This window comes from Phalacrocorax carbo, chromosome 12 (genome assembly GCF_963921805.1).
Source record: "Phalacrocorax carbo chromosome 12, bPhaCar2.1, whole genome shotgun sequence".
Classification (NCBI taxonomy): Eukaryota; Metazoa; Chordata; class Aves; order Suliformes; family Phalacrocoracidae; genus Phalacrocorax; species Phalacrocorax carbo.
Genome location: NC_087524.1, coordinates 7,555,238 through 7,573,007, shown reverse-complemented (window position 1 = coordinate 7,573,007; position 17,770 = coordinate 7,555,238). Strand labels below are relative to the sequence as shown.

At 60.5% G+C, this 17,770-nt stretch overlaps 1 protein-coding gene across 1 annotated transcript in view; it reads right to left on the bottom strand.

Annotated features, from left to right (window-relative positions):
* Nucleotides 1-4,601: 4,601 nt before the first annotated feature.
* SLIT1 (slit guidance ligand 1) overlaps nucleotides 4,602-17,770 on the bottom strand; it is a 67,692-nt gene continuing 54,523 nt past the window's right edge. The window contains exons 19-37 of the mRNA XM_064463970.1: nucleotides 17,394-17,537; nucleotides 17,106-17,272; nucleotides 15,859-15,991; nucleotides 14,737-14,805; nucleotides 14,273-14,344; nucleotides 13,999-14,070; nucleotides 13,617-13,688; nucleotides 11,887-12,050; nucleotides 11,407-11,531; nucleotides 11,092-11,189; nucleotides 10,146-10,285; nucleotides 9,682-9,775; nucleotides 9,379-9,516; nucleotides 8,742-8,979; nucleotides 8,522-8,652; nucleotides 8,276-8,430; nucleotides 7,922-8,210; nucleotides 7,048-7,259; nucleotides 4,602-6,965 (exon numbers count right to left, since the gene is read on the bottom strand). Coding sequence (XP_064320040.1) covers nucleotides 6,721-6,965; nucleotides 7,048-7,259; nucleotides 7,922-8,210; nucleotides 8,276-8,430; nucleotides 8,522-8,652; nucleotides 8,742-8,979; nucleotides 9,379-9,516; nucleotides 9,682-9,775; nucleotides 10,146-10,285; nucleotides 11,092-11,189; nucleotides 11,407-11,531; nucleotides 11,887-12,050; nucleotides 13,617-13,688; nucleotides 13,999-14,070; nucleotides 14,273-14,344; nucleotides 14,737-14,805; nucleotides 15,859-15,991; nucleotides 17,106-17,272; nucleotides 17,394-17,537 — 2,758 coding nt within the window. The 3' untranslated portion in view covers nucleotides 4,602-6,720. The remainder of the gene's footprint in view (nucleotides 6,966-7,047; nucleotides 7,260-7,921; nucleotides 8,211-8,275; nucleotides 8,431-8,521; nucleotides 8,653-8,741; nucleotides 8,980-9,378; nucleotides 9,517-9,681; nucleotides 9,776-10,145; nucleotides 10,286-11,091; nucleotides 11,190-11,406; nucleotides 11,532-11,886; nucleotides 12,051-13,616; nucleotides 13,689-13,998; nucleotides 14,071-14,272; nucleotides 14,345-14,736; nucleotides 14,806-15,858; nucleotides 15,992-17,105; nucleotides 17,273-17,393; nucleotides 17,538-17,770) is intronic.

Here is a 17,770-nt window from a genome sequence, read left to right as displayed (position 1 = left end):
ATGACTTGGGACATGCACTACTCATTTCTCTTTATCCAGCAGCGAGGCAACCGTGGCGCGCTGCTGAGGCATGGCCCCTGCTTTAGAGCAGCCTGTTTGCAATCAGTGCAGCTTCTGTGCGGTGCAAGGGATGCACAGGGAGCTGCAGACCATCCGAATGAATGCGAGGAAATAAGCAACGTGATTTATCACCTTATTCCATACTGGCATTGAGTGCATTCCTGTTTGCTACGGTGCAGAGCTGCCCACTGGCACTACCACAGTGCCATCCTCAGCTCCACAGCCTCATTGCGCTCCTCCTCCTCTGGGCCACCCGCAGCTCTCTGCTCTGCATCCTCAGCCCCGGTTTCAGCACAAGTGCTGTGTCCCACAAAACAGACCTCTCTTTCTGTTACTTTGGCTTTCCTTGCTGGCCACTTTCTCATCCTAGTCTTGAAACTAGTCTCCACCCCAGCTCCCTGGTCCATGTAGCAGAAGCAGCGTCTTCTTAGCTCTGCACCGCCACAGATGTCCTTGCCGCTGCTCTGCTGCCAGCCCCCCTCTCTCACTTGCGCGGTTACCTTTTCCCCTCTCACCTTGTCATTGGCATCTCCAGGTCTTCACACTTCACCTAGTCTGGAATTCACCATCTTACCTAGCCTCCTGGAGGGGCTGGGTTTGCCGAGCTCAGAGTCAGAATGTATGTGTTGGGGACTTGAGGGCTGCATCAAAAGCAGAGCCCAGGATGGCTCCTTCTATCTGTAGCTGTTAGGGCATTGTCTAGTAATGCTAACCCTGGAATGGGTTCCTCTGCTGACAGTGTGCGCAGTACATCCAAGGTGTGCATGTGTTTATATTCACCACTAATTCATCACTAATAAGGTCCTTTTCACACGTGTTTGCTGCGTGCAGTGGTGTTTCTGTGTTCGACTGCCAACACATCAGTGAGACGCATTTGCAGCAAACCTCCAAAGAGCCGTTTAGCTGGCACTAACGCTTTCAGCAAACTCTCTGCCGTGTTGCCAGTCATCCTCTGTGAGCTGGGAGAGCACGGAGAGCTCGTCCCCGCTGCTCTCCACCTCCCTGTCCCCCCTGTGCCGGGGGGAGCCGCACGGCACTGGACCGAGCGGGCTGGCGAGCTGCTCGAGACGCTTTTTGCCAGCGTGAAGATGAGCAAAGCTGCAGCCCAGCTCATGTCCCAGCCGTTCACATGGTACCGCTGGACATGCCAGTGTTTCCGAAAGCTCTGCCAGCCTCTAGTAACCTCCCGGGAAATAGAGACGCAATCTCAGACGGACACAGACGTACTGCTGCCCTACTTTAACTGATGGACAGTTTCTCTCTCCAGCTCATGTTCTTTCAGCCTGACAACTGCATTCCCAGTTGAAGGCGACTGGGAAAGCCGCGGTTCCCAGCCTCCCGAAGGCATGAGCAGTGCCTGGGGCAGCAGGGAGGCGTGTGCGGCCATCCAGCTCATGCTCTCGCCTTTCCGCTGCTGGTGGTCGTGCTGGGGGAAGAGGTCTGAGCCCCGGCCAAGGCATCCTCAGGTCCGCATCCTTGGGCTGTATGCCTGGAGGGCCTGGGAGCAAGGTGGGTGTAGGCTTCCCCCTGCCAGGGAACACCACTGCAGCTTTTCTTGTAGCAGTAGGTTTTTTGAGCAACCCAGAAGGCTACAATGTCCCCGCATCGCGCGCGTCCCCCCTCCCCGTGTGTTGTAGCTTCCGTTTGGCCCATCCCTTAGCTTGGTGGTTGTGAAATGAATCCATCTGTTCTAAGATGTTCTCAGGAGTTCTTGTTTGTATTAAGCTCACCCCTAGGCTTAGCAGAAATCACGGTCCCCATCCTCCCTCCTCCCCTCCCTGCGGACAAGCCCTCTCTCTCACGAGCACTTCCACCCCCTCCCCGAAGGGCGGCGGGGGGGGCAGCTGGCGGTTTTGATTCAGGGCACGTTGGCAGCTTGGGGGCAGCCGGAGGAGCTGGGATGCAGCCGGCCAGCTTTGGCCACATGGGTCCGGAGGCCAGGCAGTCCCTTGGGCTGTGTTGCTAGCCAATGTTTTCTAAGTCTGTTTGTAAGAGTACCTAATTTTAAAATGAAATGTGAATATATATTATGTGTAGGTGCCATGTAAGATAGTGTTGTGCTAGGCGGCAGGATGCTAACCTACTTTTTAAGCTTTTTTGGGGCAGGAAAAGTCATTTTTCTCTCACTTCATGCTTACAGATCTAATATTGTAAATAGTTTTTTAAAATATTTATTTCATGGGCTTTCCACAGGTTCTTGTTCTGACTGGTGTGTCGGTTGGTGGGGCTTTATTGCCCAGTGTGCCGCAACCAAAGGGCTGGCTATTGCGTGGGGGGGATGGGACGGGGTGGGTGGTGGTGGTGGTTGGTTTGGGTTTTTTATGTCGCATCAAAGTTGAAGCATTAACTCTTTCTCTTCATCTCATTTTGATAATGTCAGACCTGGTTGATGGCCACGGTCCCCAGGGGACGATGAGCTCCCGTGGCCAGCCGGGATGGCCGTTCCCCGGGGTGGGCGGCACTGCAAGCAATAAGATTTGTAGTAATAATGTCTGCTTCAATAGCAGGGGCTCTCGGGACTCAGGGCCGGGTGGGAATGACCCTGCTCCTGGCAGGGGCTTGGTCCAGCATGGGACCGGGGGGTTGTCTCTTGGCCTGGGGACACCCAAGGAGGAGTCCACAGGGGTGCAGGAGGTGGGGGCTGCCGTCACCCCCAGGGAACACCCCCAAAATGGCCGGGGTAGGGTAGTTAGTGACCTATAGCAAGCTCCCGCTAGCAAATTCCTGCAGTGAGCAGCTGCCTCCGGGGCTCCCAGGCTTCCTGCGGGGATGGGTGACCCAAGGGAGCGCACTGCTGTTGCCGCTACAATTACAGTGCCGGCTCTGGAAGGTCGTTTGCTTATTTGCTTGCTGTTCTGCTATTTTTATTCACCTTCTAGGGGGTTTGAGGTCATTGGGTTGTTTCTTCCTAAGTGGGTTTGGATTTTTCTTCTTTTTTTTTTTTTTTTTTAACCCCTTTTGCCTGGAAGAGTTTGCTGGCTGCTTCCCGCCCAGCCCACTGTCTGTGTGGGGCAGCGTCAGCAGGATCGTTGCTGCTTTTATGGTGCTGGGTCCCTGACTTTGGAGGGTGTAACGGGATGTGCTGCCAGGTTCCATCCCTGCAGGACCCCTCGCCAGCCCCATGCTTCCTTTGCCTTTGGAACAGGTGTGTTATAAAAGAAAAAAGAAAAGTCAAAAACAGCAACAACCCAGTAATTTTTTCCTTAAGAAAATGTTTAAATATTATCTCCAGCCTGATGGCAAATGCTTTTTCCTTCATCTGTGTCTGCGTCCCTGGGAGAGTTTTGTTTCTCTGTTTGTTTCTATATGAATTTTAGACACTGAGCTGAAAAGTCCTCCTGTCCGGTACTGTATGTTTGAGCCTAAGCAATGTGAACTGTACAGACCAGCGGTGGGAAATAGGAGCAGGTGGCTGCGCCTGGGAGAGCCGTGGCTTGGGACGGCATTCCCGGTTGCTCTGGGGAGCGGGAAGTACTGCATCGCGAGTTGGGAAAATGAACTGTCTGCTGTGAATTCTTGGTTGGAAATGTGGAGAGGGGTTTCCATTAGATAATGTTTACATACCTCACCTGACGAACCTTTGAAAGTGTATATAAAAAAAAAAAGAAAATAAAATTATATTAAGTTGCTTTAAATCAATATGTATAGCTATAAGAGCTGGGTCATTTGAACTTTGACTATGTATCGACTTTCTAAATGTTGACATTTTGTGAACTCTGTGCTCCTGTCTTTTATTTCATCCTAGCCTATGGAAGAAGTTGTGTTCTTGTTCCAGGTAAAGGTCCCTGACTCAGATCTGAACTCCTCAAGGATTCCCACCTCTTTGGTTTCTTTTCTTTCTCCATTGTTGATATTCACCCTATGAGCTTTCTAAAGGTCCGTATTTTATTGCAGCTTATTAAACGTCTCTTTGATATCAACGTTTGTTTGGTGTGATAACTGGGGAAGGGCAAAGGTGAGTGAGTGCACAAGGTGGGGCAGCAGGCTGGCACCCTCTGGCTGGGACCACCCCCGCCCCCGGAGAGGGGGATATAAATGCATGGGTGGGATTTGCTTGCTCCCACACCTGTGCCTGAGCTGGTGGTGCCTCCTTCTGCGGCAGATTTGTATTTGCGGTCTGAACAGTGCAACCCCTCAGTGCTCCCAGGGACTGCTTCCCAGGCCCCTCTCCCCTTCCCTGAAGAGTTACCGGTGCCCAGCATCCCCTGCAGCCCACCCCATCCCCACAGCAGACTCCGGGCCTTTCGGCTTCTCATGCTTCCCCATGCACGATCCAGGCAGCGATGGCTCCTTTTGCAAGGCATTGAACCAATAACCCCGGCTCTCCCCAGCGATGAGCCCGCAGCCCGGGGCCACGTGTCCCTGCACCCTGCGGGCAATGCTCTGGCCAGGAGAGGTGGCCAGGGCTGCTCCAGGAGCAGCAAATCATCACCCATGGCACGACCAACTCTCCCCAGCCTGTGCCACCTCCTCGTATGCCCAGCAGCTCCCAAGCACCAGCTGTCCCCTTCCTCACCCCAGGAAAGAAGAGGCCAAGCCTCTGAATGAATAAATGTCATGTTCACATGGAAGACAACATAGACAATACCAAACATCTCCTAAAACAATACAGCCTCTGCCAGCGGAAGGATGCTCGGTGCCTCCCTCGCCAGCCTAGTAACAAACCAGCGTCTTCAACAGTGACACACACACAAACCCCACGGGCCAAACAAAGCCACCGTCATGTTCCTGCCCAGTAGCATCTGTAAACAAAAAGAAAACATCATTTGTTGACCCCGAACATATAAAAATACTATAACAAAATGAAATACAAATATATATTAGAATCTGTAAGTATTCTGTATAAAGAGATACTTTAGCGGTTAGCTTACAGCGAGAACAGAAACACAACACAACCAAGCCCTGGCCAGGCCACGGGCAAAATGAGACGCATCCCGGCTCCTCCGTAGGGCAGAGGGGCTCCTGTGGAGAGGGCGTTTGTGGCAGAAACACGTCCCTGTGGTAGTGGGAACATCCTGGATACTCGTGGTGAGCAGGGATGGTGACAGCCCCCATGGAGCTGGCTGTACCCGGCGAAGATGCCCGGAGCCCAGCCGCAGCCAGTGGTGCAGACCTGGAAGCCGATGTGCTGGAGCAGTGCAATGCGGGACCTGGGGCTGCCGTCCTGGGATGTTTGTTTACCCAGGTGACATGGTGACGCGTTGTCCAGCTGCGTGTGGTGTCTCAGGTCAGGCCCCCACCATCCTTGGCCCCCGTGGGCATAGAAGCGGTGCTGCTGAGGAGGTTGGGCAGATGTGCTTCCCTGGTACAGGCTCCCTGTGCTGCAGCGGCACTGCCCCTGCTCCCACACCAGCCCTGCACATCCCCTGGCACTGCAGGCTTTAGAGAGGTGCCGCCCAGGCACAGCACCTGAGCCCGGGAGCTGGTGGGACCTGCCTTGGCAGTGGTGTCAGCTCCAGGCTTGCAGGCTTGGGCATCTTCAGCCTCTTCAGCTGGCCTTGGCACCCATGAGACTGAAGCCCCGGTGATAGGCATGGCAAACCTGCACCCCAGCTGTTCCAGCAGCCTCCTGCCCTGGCTGGCTGGGCCAGCGGGACACGGGGCACCCCTGCCCAGCTGCAGAGCCCCCCTGGAGCTGAGCGTGGAGGAAAGGGGTTCCCGTGCTGCCCCACACGGCTCCTACCTCTGTGCAGAGCCACCTGGCCGGGCCAGGGCTCTTTGGGGCCCCCTCCACATTAACAGCACAGTGCTGGCCCCCACAGCACAGGGTGGGGCTGGCACTAGGTTCCCCACGGACATCTGCACCCCACTGCCCGTGACCCACTCAGCACACCTGGGATCACCCTGGTCCTGCTCCACCCAGCGTAGCCCTGATGCCACTGCAATGGGCTGGAGCCATGCCCCATCTCTGGGCACGGTGGGATGCTCCCCAGAGCCCAGCCAGCAAGCACAGCCCCGGGGGTGCCACCAGCGGGTTAGGCTGCAGCCACGGAGCCGGTGGCATTACTTGGGGTGCTCTGGGCTCCAGCACCCCAGCTACAGCAGCAGGGAGCTGCTTCCTGCCATTGGAGGGGTGGCAGGTCCTCAGCAGGGAGGCCAAGGCCGGCAGAGGATGGGGAGCTGGGCTCTGGGCTCACCAGGACCATGGGATGATGGCTACACTACACAGCCCTCTGCCAGTCCTGGCTTGCCACAGCCCAGGCCCCAGCGCTCCAGCCCCAGGTGATGGAAAAGCCCCTGGCTCACCTGGCTGGATGGAAGGGACAGGGCTGCCAGGAATGGGACACACGGGGGACACAGGCACTGCCCTCCGTGGCTGCGGGGCTGTGCCGGGGGGAAGGCAGAGTGCCGCAGGGAGCAGACAGGGAGCAGCTGGGCAGAGTGCCCACCCCGTATCCACACATCTGTGTAGCTGCAGTTCTTAAAAAATTCTCTATCTACACATTTGCTTTGTTTGTGGGGTATTTTTTTTTCTTTTCTTTTTTTTTTTTTTTCCAACCCTCTAGATGCAACAGCTCTACCCCTCCGCTGGGCTCCTCCAGTGCAGCTGTGGTTCAGGAGCACCTGGATGGTGGTGCCGCCGCCACAGGGCAAAGCGAGGTCCTTGGCTCTGGGTGGGGCTCCTTGCTGGCCCCCCAGCTCTCCGGGGCCGGTGGCCGCTCACAGGCACTGGCTGCAGCCACACTTGCTGGGCTTCTCCACCTCCTCCACGAAGGTCGCGCCGTTGCTGCACTCGAAGGCGTATTTCCTGCGCCGGAGCCGCAGCCCGGTGCAGCAGCCAGCACCGGGGCTGCCGCAGGCCCCCCGGCACTCCACCCAGGCCACCGGCCGCGTCGTCTGGCAGATGGCATAGCCCCGCTGCACCTGGTGGTAGTCCCGCACCGGTTCCCCGCGGCACTTCAGCTCTGCAGGAAAGCGATGCTCAGCCTGGCGTTCCAGCGTGGGGCTGCCCCCCCCGCCCGGGGCATCCACCTCCCCGGCGCCTACCTTGGTCACAGAGAGCTCCGGCATAGCCACTGTGGCACTCACAGGTGGGCTGGCTGCCTGGGGCGAGGTGGCAGCGGCCGTGGACGCAGGGCCAGCGGCGGCAGGGGTCAGGCGGCTCGGCAGGCTGGTTGCAGAGGGCCCCCTGGTAGCCCTCGTGGCACTGGCAGCTGTAGGAGAGGGCGTCGAGGGGCAGGCACAGCCCGTGCACACACCTGCGGGCAGCCGGTGCCGTCAGGCACCCGCCAGCACGGCACGGCACAGCACCAGCACGCACGGCCCACCGGCACGGAGCGTGGCACGGCTCGGCACCGGCATAGCACCAGCACAGTGTTGCACAGGGAACGACATGGCACTGCCACAGCACGGCACAGCCATCGTGGCACGGCGCTGCCACAGCACCGGTGTGGCTCTGGCACGGCACCACCGGCACAGTATGGCCCTGGCACATCTCAGTGCCAGCGCCACAGCACGGCACCACCGGCGCGACCCAGTCCCAGGGGAGGGCGACTGGCAGCCAATGGGAGGGGTGGGCAGGGCAGGCAGTGAGGAGGGACAGCCAATGGGGAGGGCAGGGATGAGAGGGGTGGCCACTGAGGGGCGGCCAATGACAGTGACAAGGCAGCCAATGAGGAAGGTGCTGCCAATGAGCCAATGGCAGTTGCGGTGGGGCAGCCAATGAAGTGGGGTAGCCAAAGACCCAATGGGACAGGTGGATCACTGTGGGGCAGCCAATGGGGCAGGACCATTGCTGTGGGACAGCCAATGGGGCAGTGCTGCTGCTTCGGGACAGCCAATGGGACAGATGGGTCACTCTGGGACAGCCAGTGGGACAGAGCCATTGCTGCGGGGCAGCCGTCAGGGCGGGGGCACTCACTTGTGGCCCTGGCAGGGGCCGCCGTGGGGCTGGTCACAGTGGGGCCCGTCCCAGCCGGGCTCGCAGTGGCAGACGGGGCCCTGGGCACCGGCAGGCTGGCAGATGCCGTGCAGGCAGTAGAGCTTGCGGCAGGGCTCGCAGCCCGGCACCACCCCTGGCGTCATCCGCGTCTTGGTGAAGTCCTGCAGCTCGTTGTTGATGTAAAGGTTGCGGATGCACCCGTGGAAGCTGGTGCCGTTGAGGAGCTGCCAGAGGCGGAAGGCGGCCGAGTTGACGTCCACGGGCATCCCTGGGGAGAACAGGGCTGTCAGCATGCCTGGCTGCCCCCCGCCATCCTCCCAGCCCCTGTCCTACCTCCCACGTAGAGGGGAGCCTCGCTGTTCAGCGTGTAGTGCTTGCCCGAGTTGTCCATGGTCATGGGGCTGCCACCGTCAATGGAGAGGTTCACCATCTGGTCGAAGGTCACCAGCTCCACGGTGTGGAACTGCCCGTCATTGATGGTCTCGGCACTAGCGGGGAGGGCTGGGTCACTGGGGGCCCCCCCAAGCCCATGGAATGGGGGTGGCAGCCCCCAGCGAGTGGGGAAGGGGTGGCAGGTACCTGTAGATGGCTGAGCTGGGGTGGGTGCCAGGGTCATAGCTGACCCTGACGTGGCCCTGGTACAGCTCCACTGCCATGTGGTCGCTGTCACCATTGTACAGCAGGATGCCGTTGCCTTCAGCTGTGGAGACCTGGCAGATGGAGAGGTGGGAGCCCACATCTCTGCAGCAGCACCCCCAATGCCACCCCCCTGATGCCCCACACCCCCCCCAGACCTCACCTGCAGAGTGATATTGGCCCGGGGCCAGTCCTGCAGGTCGGTGAACTGCAGGTACGTGTCACGGTCCACAAAGTTAACGCTCAGCAGCTTCTCACACTTGGGGCCACCAAAGCCGGGCAGGCACTGGCAGAGGGCACGGGCACCCCGCTCCACACACGGGGCCCCGTTCTGGCACTCGGCTCGCTCGCAGAGGCCGGGCTGGCTGGCGGTGCGGGGTGGCATCTCGCAGAGCTGGCCGCTGCAGGGCCAAGGGTGCTACTGGGCACAGGGCTGGGAAAATACCCTCCCACATGCCCACCATCCCATCGGTCTCTGACAGCACCCCTCTGTTTTGGGGTCCCTGGGGAGGCTCTCCAGTCAGCAGCATCAGAGGGATGCCTGGATTCTGAGCCTCATCCTGGGGTCCCTATCCAGGAACGCTGGGTCCCCTCCACCTCCATCCCTGGGGACCCACAGCCCCAGGCCCACTCCATCCTCTTGCACTGGGATGGATGGGTGGATGGATGGATGGATGGATGGATGGATGGATGGATGGATGGATGGATGGATGGATGTGGTAGCCAGGACTGGTCCCTGCTGCACAGTGACATGTAACCATGCCCGTTATCCCCTGGTGCCCCTGTCTCCCTGACAGTACCTGTAGCCCTCGGTGCAGAGGCAGGAGTAGCCATTCACCTCGTCCAGGCAGCGGGCGTTGTTCTGGCACCGGTGGTCCTGGCAGTCGTTGAAGTCCTCACTGCAGTTGCTCCCCACATAGCCGGGCATGCACTCGCACCTGGGGCAGGCAGGGGGCTCGTGGCTACCCCTTCCCTTCCCACCTGCTCCTCCCGGCGGCCCCCTCCCCATGCCCCCTTGCCAGCCTGCAAGCTGCAGCCCCAAAAAAGCAAATCTCCCCTGTGAGGTAGCCAGGAGAAACTGGTTTGGGGCAGGAGGGGCTCACCTGGGCCCCTGGCTGGTGGAGATGCAGGTGGAGCCGTGTTGGCATGGGCTGAGCTCAGCCGAGCAGAAATCCGGCGGCTGCTCACAGAAATCCCCTGCAGGGCAGAATAGGGGGTGCCAGGGGGTGCCCAGCAGCTCCAGGACCCCGTGGGGCAGGCAGAGCCCAGCTCAAGGCAGGGAGCTGCTGAGCCTGCAGCTCGCACTGCCGCGGGCACAGGGCTGTGATCTGCCAGAGGCAGCTCTCGCCCCAGCCAGGTAGTGATGCCATCCGAGGGTACAGGGCCTCAGCTGGGCATAGCCAAACGTGAGGCAGCTGGGCCCAGGGGAGCCCAGAGGCCAGTGACGGGCACTGGGACAGCAGGCAGAGGAGCTATCGGCCCTCATTGCTGGGAAGGGGGGAGCACTGGGCACATCACCCTGCCAGGCCCATGAGGTTTGGGGCCAGCCAGCCCTCATGCCAGGTACCTGTGTAGTGGGCAGGGCACAGGCAGGTGTAGTTGGTGGCACTGGGTACGCAGGAGCCCCCATTCTCGCAGCTGTGCTCCTTGCAGGGGTCACTGGCGGTGTGGCAGCTCGGGCCCTCGAAGCCCACTGGGCACAGACACCTGCCGTGGAGCACGGGGCAGCGTCATGGGGCAGAAAATGGACTGTTTTGGGGTGGTTCCCCCCAGAATGGCAGCTCAGGATCTTGGTTGTAGAGCATGCATGCATGCATGCCAAGAAGCTCCGGGGGGGGCAGGGTTCGGTGCCCCCTGCCGAACACCAGGCACAGGGGACAGTGGCAGCACGCAGCCCCACACAGAGCCCACAGTGAGGATGCTGAGTTGCCACGACAACGGGCTGAGAGGCCACTCAGCACGGGGAGGGGGGCCCAGCGGCTGCGCAGCCCACCTCCTCACCCCCACCCTGCTGTCTATTTTTAGCTGCTAATTGCACCCCAGTTCCCAGAATGGCCTGAAGCGTTCAGGGTAGTGAGGGCTGCACGGGGGCACAGCAGCTCGGCAGGGAGCAGCAGCAACCCCAGAGCTGCACCCTGCCCCATCTCACAGTCAGCCCTGCTGCAGCAGCCGGATCCCAGCCCCAAATCCTGCTGCCCTTTGCCTCCCCATACCTCCTGTGGTGGTGGGACCCCCCTCTTCTCCCCACGCCCTCAGCCCAGGAGCCTGCAAGAGCTGGGAGCACAGGGGAGCAAAGCCAGCACGCTGCCCTGCTGATGCTGCGCTGGCAGGAGGTGCAGAAAGGGCTGCAGAGAGCAGGCAGCATGGGCCGGAGCTGCTGGGTGAATGCAATGTCCCAGCTATATGGCCAAGTGAGCATGCAGGATGGGAAGGAAGCATCACTTTATCTCTGCGGGATGCCACCACTCCACACCACTGCCCAAACACCCATCTTCTGTGGGTCCAGCACTCACCTGAACCCGGCTCCTTCCCCTTCCTGAGGCTGGCAGGTCCCCCTGTTGCTGCAGGGGTTGGAGGAGCAGCCGCTGAGTGCTACCTCACAGTCCCTGCCCTGGGAAAGGAGGGAGAGGTGGGAGTGAGGAGGGTGCCACAGCAGCATGCCCAGCTCTCCCTGCCCCATCCCACTCGGCAGGGCACTGCGGTTTGCAGAGAAGGGGAACGGTCCTGCAGGCAGCGAGCCCCGGGGGCACGGCAGAGCCCCAGCGCTACAGCATTCCCCTCTGCAGGGAGACATCCCCCTGCGCTTGGGACCCCTGGGACCAGGGTACCTTGTAGCCACTGGGGCAGGTGCAGCGGTAGGAGCCGAGGGGGTCATTATGGCAGGTGCCCTGGTTCCGGCAGGGGCTGGAGAGGCAGGGATTGCACTTGGCCTGGACGCTCAGGGAGGGCGGGCCTGCGGGATGGGAGGCGCAGAGATGACCGGCAGTGCAGGGAGTGATGGAGAGGTGTTCATTTGTGGGCATCCACATGGCGGGCAGAGCCCCAGCCATTTCTGGGCGCAGAGCCTGCCCTGCCATGGAGCTGTGCACCAGGCAATGGTACAGCCACGTGCATGCCCAGTCACCAGGTATGTGCCACCTGTCAGGTAAGGGGACAGAAGCATCCCAGTCCCCCTCCTCAAGGCAGCTCAGTGGATGAAATGTTGGAGTCTGGATGCAGGGCAGGAGTCAGCCTGTCTCCCTGTGATGTCTGCTGCCCTGCCTGAGGAGGGCATGGGTGGACAGACGGGCAGCACGGGCGCTTCTCACCTTGGCACTCAAACTTCTTGGCAGGGGTGGTGAGCAGCAGCTTGCCTTCCATGTCAGGGGGCCCAGCGCAGCGGGCGATGCCTGGCTCCTTGTACCCTGTCTTGACCCAGCTGGAGAGCCAGCGCAGGTTGCAGCTGCAGTACAGGGGGTTGGCCCCAATGGCTCTGCAGCGGAAGGAAAGGCAAAACTGCACCCACAGCCCTCGGCAGGGAGCTGGGCTCAGAGACCTTGGGACTGGACAGGACTTGGTCACTTGGCTGGGCTGCCATGTGATGGGAGGACCTGGTGCTCCTCCATTTCTAGACCAACCAGAGTGAGATACTGACTGCAGTGGGAGGACTGGGGCGCCCACTCAGCCCCACACTGCTGCCCAGTTAGACGACCTTCCTGCCAGCCCCACAGCCCACGCAGTGCCCTGTGACTCCCTGCTGGGGCTCTCCTCTGGCTGCCCACACAGAAACGCTCGGGGGTCCCTCTCCAGCACTCGGGCAAAGCTGCCTGGGCTCAGCGCAAACCAGGCAAAGCACCTTGAGGCTGTGCAGAAACCACAGGACCATTGCATGGGAGCTGCAGGGCCAGCCTGGGCTCTGCTGCACAAGCCTGCAGGGCAGGGACATGGGAGTGAGCAGCTGGGGACAAGCAGTGGGTCACGGCTGGAGCTTGTGGGGACAGCATCGGGGGATAGGAAGGAATTGCTCTGAGAGAGGAGAAGGAGAGGGAGAGTTGCTTTGCTCCACAGCAGAGCAGGGTAGGGAGCAGCATGGGAGGCTGAGGCGTTGGATGCCTCTCTGCATCCTCCTTCACTGCAAAGGCCAGCAGTGACGGAGGGCTGGTGTGACTGACACCTGTGACGAAGGAAGGAGATGGCAGCCCAGAAGGCAGGCGGTAGGGACAGCTGATCTGCTGGCGCTGACAAACCCAGTCCTACAGCACCAACAGCGCCGGCTGCTGACACAGCTCAGCCCTGCGGGAGCTGTCAGCGCTGGCTGACAGTGCAAAGGCAAAGGCAGCACCATGCTTCGGCAAGGGAAATTGGTGAAGAGTCAGGAAGACCAGACCAAGCAGTGCTGTTCCCAGAAAACACAGGGAGGCCAGGACTGAAAATCAAGATGCTCTCCGCAGGCTGGAGGAACAGCCTGACACCCCCAGGATACCAGGAGCTGGACCAGCCACCGGCAGGCGGGTGAGAATGGCTTAGCAGGGGCAGGGAAGGGACCAAAAAGTCACTGTGAGCCCCTGCCCTGGGTGGTGGGTACGGGGCTGTGTTCCTGGGCTATGGGCTCCTGCAAAGAGGGGCTGAAACATCGCCACCGGCAGGAGGATGCTTGATGATGGATTTGGGGGGGCTGCTGCAGGGAAGCACCCTGGCAGGAGGCTAAAACGACTTGCTGGCATGGGTCAGAGCAGCCCCTGCCAACCCACAGCCATGCCAGCACCTTGCTTGGCTTGACCTGCATGCTAGGGGACCCCAGGAACCCGGCAGGTTCAGCAAGGACCATAAGGCTATCCCAGCAGCACTGGGAGGCTCAGCTGCATGCCCAGACCTGGGAGCTGAGCACAGGGAGACCAGGCACGGCATGGCACTGCTCCGCAAACACTGTCCCAAGTACCAGCCCAGAGAAGAGAGGAGGCAGCTCAGCCCTCAGAGAAGCTGGGCTCACCCCCATGGTTTTTAAAGGTCTTCTTAGCCTGCCTCCAGCCCTGCACCCTGCAGACAGGGAGATACTCACAGGTGGGACAGGGAGGTGACATCTGCGAAGATGCCCTCAGGGAGGCTGGAGATGTCATTGCCATGGAGAGACCTGCAGAGAACAGAGGGTCCTGCGATCCCCATGGCTCCAGGGTGGGCAGCAAGGACTGTGACCAGCTGGGCTCCCCCCACCCCATGGTCCAGGCATGGGTGGCAGAGCCAGACCCCACTGCACTGTCACTGTTGTGAATGTACCATCTGCTGCCAGAGGCTGATACAGCTTCCCTTGCTCCTCCTGCAGCCTGTACCCTGCCCACCTGCCTACACCCACCTCCAGGCAGGCACGGGGGACATGGGGACACAGTCAGCAGCAGAGAAGGGGCTGAGCGGGGCTGTGAGCAGGGCTACAGGCAGGTACTTACAGCAGCCGGAGGGAGCGGAGGCCCTCAAAGGCCAGCGGAGGGATGCACTGCAGGGAGTTGTAGCTGAGGATCCTGTGGAAGGGAAGGAGGAGGTAACAGCGCCATGGGCACCGCTGTGGGCATTGCTGTGTGCTCCCCCAGCCACCCCCTGCCACCACGTCAGCTCCAGCTCAAACCACAGCTTCACCCAGGCGGAAGCAGGGAGACCCTGGTGCCCCCAGCAACCCCCGTCTTTGGGGTCCCCAAGGAACAACACGGCAGGGACCACACTTACAGGGTGGTGAGCTGGCTCATGTTGGTGAAGGAGGAGTTGCTCAGTGAGCTAATCTTGTTGTTGCTCAGATCACTGGAAAACAGAAACCCCAGGGTTGGAGCCAGCTGGGTCCCACCCCCCCTCACTGCTCCCCCACTAGCACATCTGCAATGGGGTGCAAACAGCAGCACGGCACAGCCTCCAAGGGAGCAGCAGGGCTGTCACACAGGGTGCCGGCAGCAATGCTGCTGTCGCTGCTCTGCCCCGTGCGCAGCCCCAGCAGACGCTGTAAGTACCCAGGGGCTGAACATTGCTGCCAGCCGGCTGTGTCCCAGTGCAGAGGGGGGACACAGAGGGCTGTCGGGGGTCCCTGCACACTGTCGGGCCCCTCCTTGGGATCATGCATGATGGGGACAGCCCCTGTCCTTGCCCACAAGTCCCAGCAGCGGGACCGGCTGCCTGGGCTCCTCCTCCTGGCTACTTACACAAGCTGCAGGTACTTGAAGGTGGAGAGCTGCCCCGGGACTTGGGTGAACTGGTTTCCATCCAGGTAGCTGCAAGGGAGAATGAAAGCACCTTGGAGTGGTGAAAAAGCAGGAGGTCCCTCTCTCCACCCTCCCATTTCCCCTGAGGAGGCACCCCTATAGACTTTGGGCTGTGAGGAGAGTCTCCAGCATATCACCCTCCCGGCACCCGGGGCCCACACCCCTGGGCTGGTGGGGGAGCCAGCGTGCAAGCACATTAGCACACCTGGGGGCTCTGCACATGGGTCCCTGGGGGCAGTCTCCCAGCAGTCTGAGTGTGCGAGCACAGCCAGCCACGTGCTGCGTTTACACATCCGATGTGAGCGTGGGCGGCTGTAACCATTCCCAAGGCACGTGTGAGAGAGAACGGAGGATGTGAAAGAGAGAAGGGGTGTGCGAGACAGCGCAGGGGTGTAAGGGGGTGTATACATATGCATGTGCACAAACAGTGCCTACACCCCCTGCACACAGGACTTGCTGCATCCCAGATGGGTGCAGAGGTGCAATGAGCATCACAATCCCTGCACGTCCAGACCTGGCACGGCTGCCTGGGTATCTCCCTGACACCATGCTGATGGGTGGCTGACCCCAAGCAAATCGCACCCCTGTGTGCTCGGAGCTGGCGCTGCCAAGACCACCCCTGCAGCCGTGGGGAGACGCGGCGGCAGAGCAGGACCAGGGAGCTGGCAGAGGCAGGGTGGCCCCATCCTGTTGCTGATGGCAGGCTGCTGGGGACCAAGAGCCCTGGGGTTCATGGCAGCATGGGGACTGCAGATGCAGGGGGCAGCTGTCCCACACTTCCTCCTCCCACAGACCCAGCTGCTGTGACAACACCCCTTACACATCTCCTTTGGTCTCCCTGAGTTGGCAGAGAGGCTCTTGCTGAGCCCCTCACTGGGGCTGGGGCTGGACAGGGTTCCTTGGCTGGGTGGGGGCCCTGCTCCCACTACCAGTCCAGGATGGGGGTGTGGGAGGGAGCGTCTCTGCCCTGACACCTGCAACCCCACAGCTGAGCCCCCCCACCCAGAGCCACAAAGTCACTGGAGGTGGGGGGGAGAGCCTGGGCACTCGCCCACCACTCACAGCTCCGTGACGTTCTTGGGGATCCCCTTGGGCAGGGCCTTGAGGTGCTTGTTGCTGCAGCGGACGACGGTGTCGAGGCAGGTGCACTCCTGCGGGCACTGGGGCCGGGGGATGCAGCTGGTCTCCTCCTGACCTGCACGGGGCACAAAGAGCCACAAAGTCACTGAGGCCCAGCCTTCAGGCACCATGTGAGGCTGGACTCGGTGCCTTTTGCCTGCCTAGGACTGCTCCCCTCCCATGCCGACCATCTCCCCTCACCCCCAAAGCAGGGTGCTGCAGGCAGCCCACTTGCGGGGAATAGCCCCAGCCTGGCTGAGAGTCAGTGGAGCAGGAACCTCTCCTGTGCCCAGAAATCACCTGCTCCACCAGGATGGATTAAACCAGCCAGCTCAAGGCTGCCCTGATTTTCACCATTTTCAAGCAAAAATGCAGCCGCAGGAAGGGCAGAGAGGAGGGCACAGAGGAAGGAGCTCAGCCCTGCAGATCCTCTTGAAATAACACTTCACCCATCTCCCAGACACAGACGAGAGGGCGAGGTGCCTGTGCCGAGCACCCAGAGGAGCTGGCATTGCTCCCCCTTCCCCGCCGCAGCCCTGGGCTCCTGCGGGAGATGCATCCCCAGGACGACCGTATGTTATCTCGCACCACTAGCAAAGGTGCAGGATGCAACCCTTCAGTCTTTGACATGGTGGAGAAAGGAAAGCAGAAGAAATGATGATTTGTTTGTAAATATTTTCCTGAGGGCTCAAAAAGCTGTTCTAAACTAGAATAAATAAACAAATAAAGGCTTTTCTCTTGACATGCACACTCTTTGCCTGCTCCGTCTGCCCGGCTCTGGCATGTATGCGGGGCTGGGAGGGGAAGGAGGGGAGGAGCAGGACGGATGCTTGTGGGCTTTGCCTACACATCTGCTCCTGCCAGCACCCAGGTCACAGTGTTTTCCAGCACAGACCTGCCTATGTACAAGGGCCACGCGGTTTGGTGGGTGCAAACTCCTCTCCGGGCTTCAGAGCAGCCCATGGGTATTTAAGTGCAGCCCTGAGGGCTGGGTACCAGGAAGGGAAATGCATGCATCTTTAGGGGAGGATGTTAAAGGGGTGAGGGACCCCTTGAGCTACCAGCTTGCTATGGGACACTGCCGGACATCGTGGGAACAGGGATGGTTCTAGGACAGGGAGCATGGTGCCAGCCCGGGAGGAGCAGCCCGGTTCTCCCTCACCCCCAACGCCACAGGGCCCATGAGTTACCTTCCTCACACCTGAAGTCGGGGAAAGCCACGTCCTGGAGCGGGATCTGCCGGAGGAAGTCAGGGTTTTGGCACCGCGGGTTCCCTGTCACAATCTTCCTCTTGCGCAGCCAGTCCCCGAGCCAGGCCAGCTGGCAGTTGCAGTTGAAGGGGTTGGCGAGTAGGTTCCTGCACGCGGGAGGGAGCATGAAGGCATCACCTGAGCAGCCATCAGGCAAGGGGACCTGCTTCAGCCCTCTGCCGTGATGGGGACAGCCTGGGAGCATTCCCCCTGGGGCCCAAGACATACAGTGTGGAGAGGGACTGCAGCGTGTCGAAGGCACCCGGAGCAATGGTGCTGATCTGGTTGTCATACAGGGACAGCAGGCGGACATTGCGCAGCCCCGTGAAACTGTCATTGTGGATGCAGCTGATGCGGTTGTTCCTCAGCATCCTGCAGAGGGAAGGGGACAAGGGCATCTAATGAACCGGGTGGGCACCTTGGAGGAAACCCACCTCAGCAGTGCCTGGGCTGTGCCCGCCTTGCTGTCAGGCAGCAGGATGAGCTTGAGCCAGACCCTGAGCAGCAAAACTCAGCCCTTCCCCAGCTCTGGATATGGCCAGACGATGGGTAAGGTGCTCCCGAGCTGGCCCCGCAGTCATGCAGACAGCACCAGCCTGGCAGCA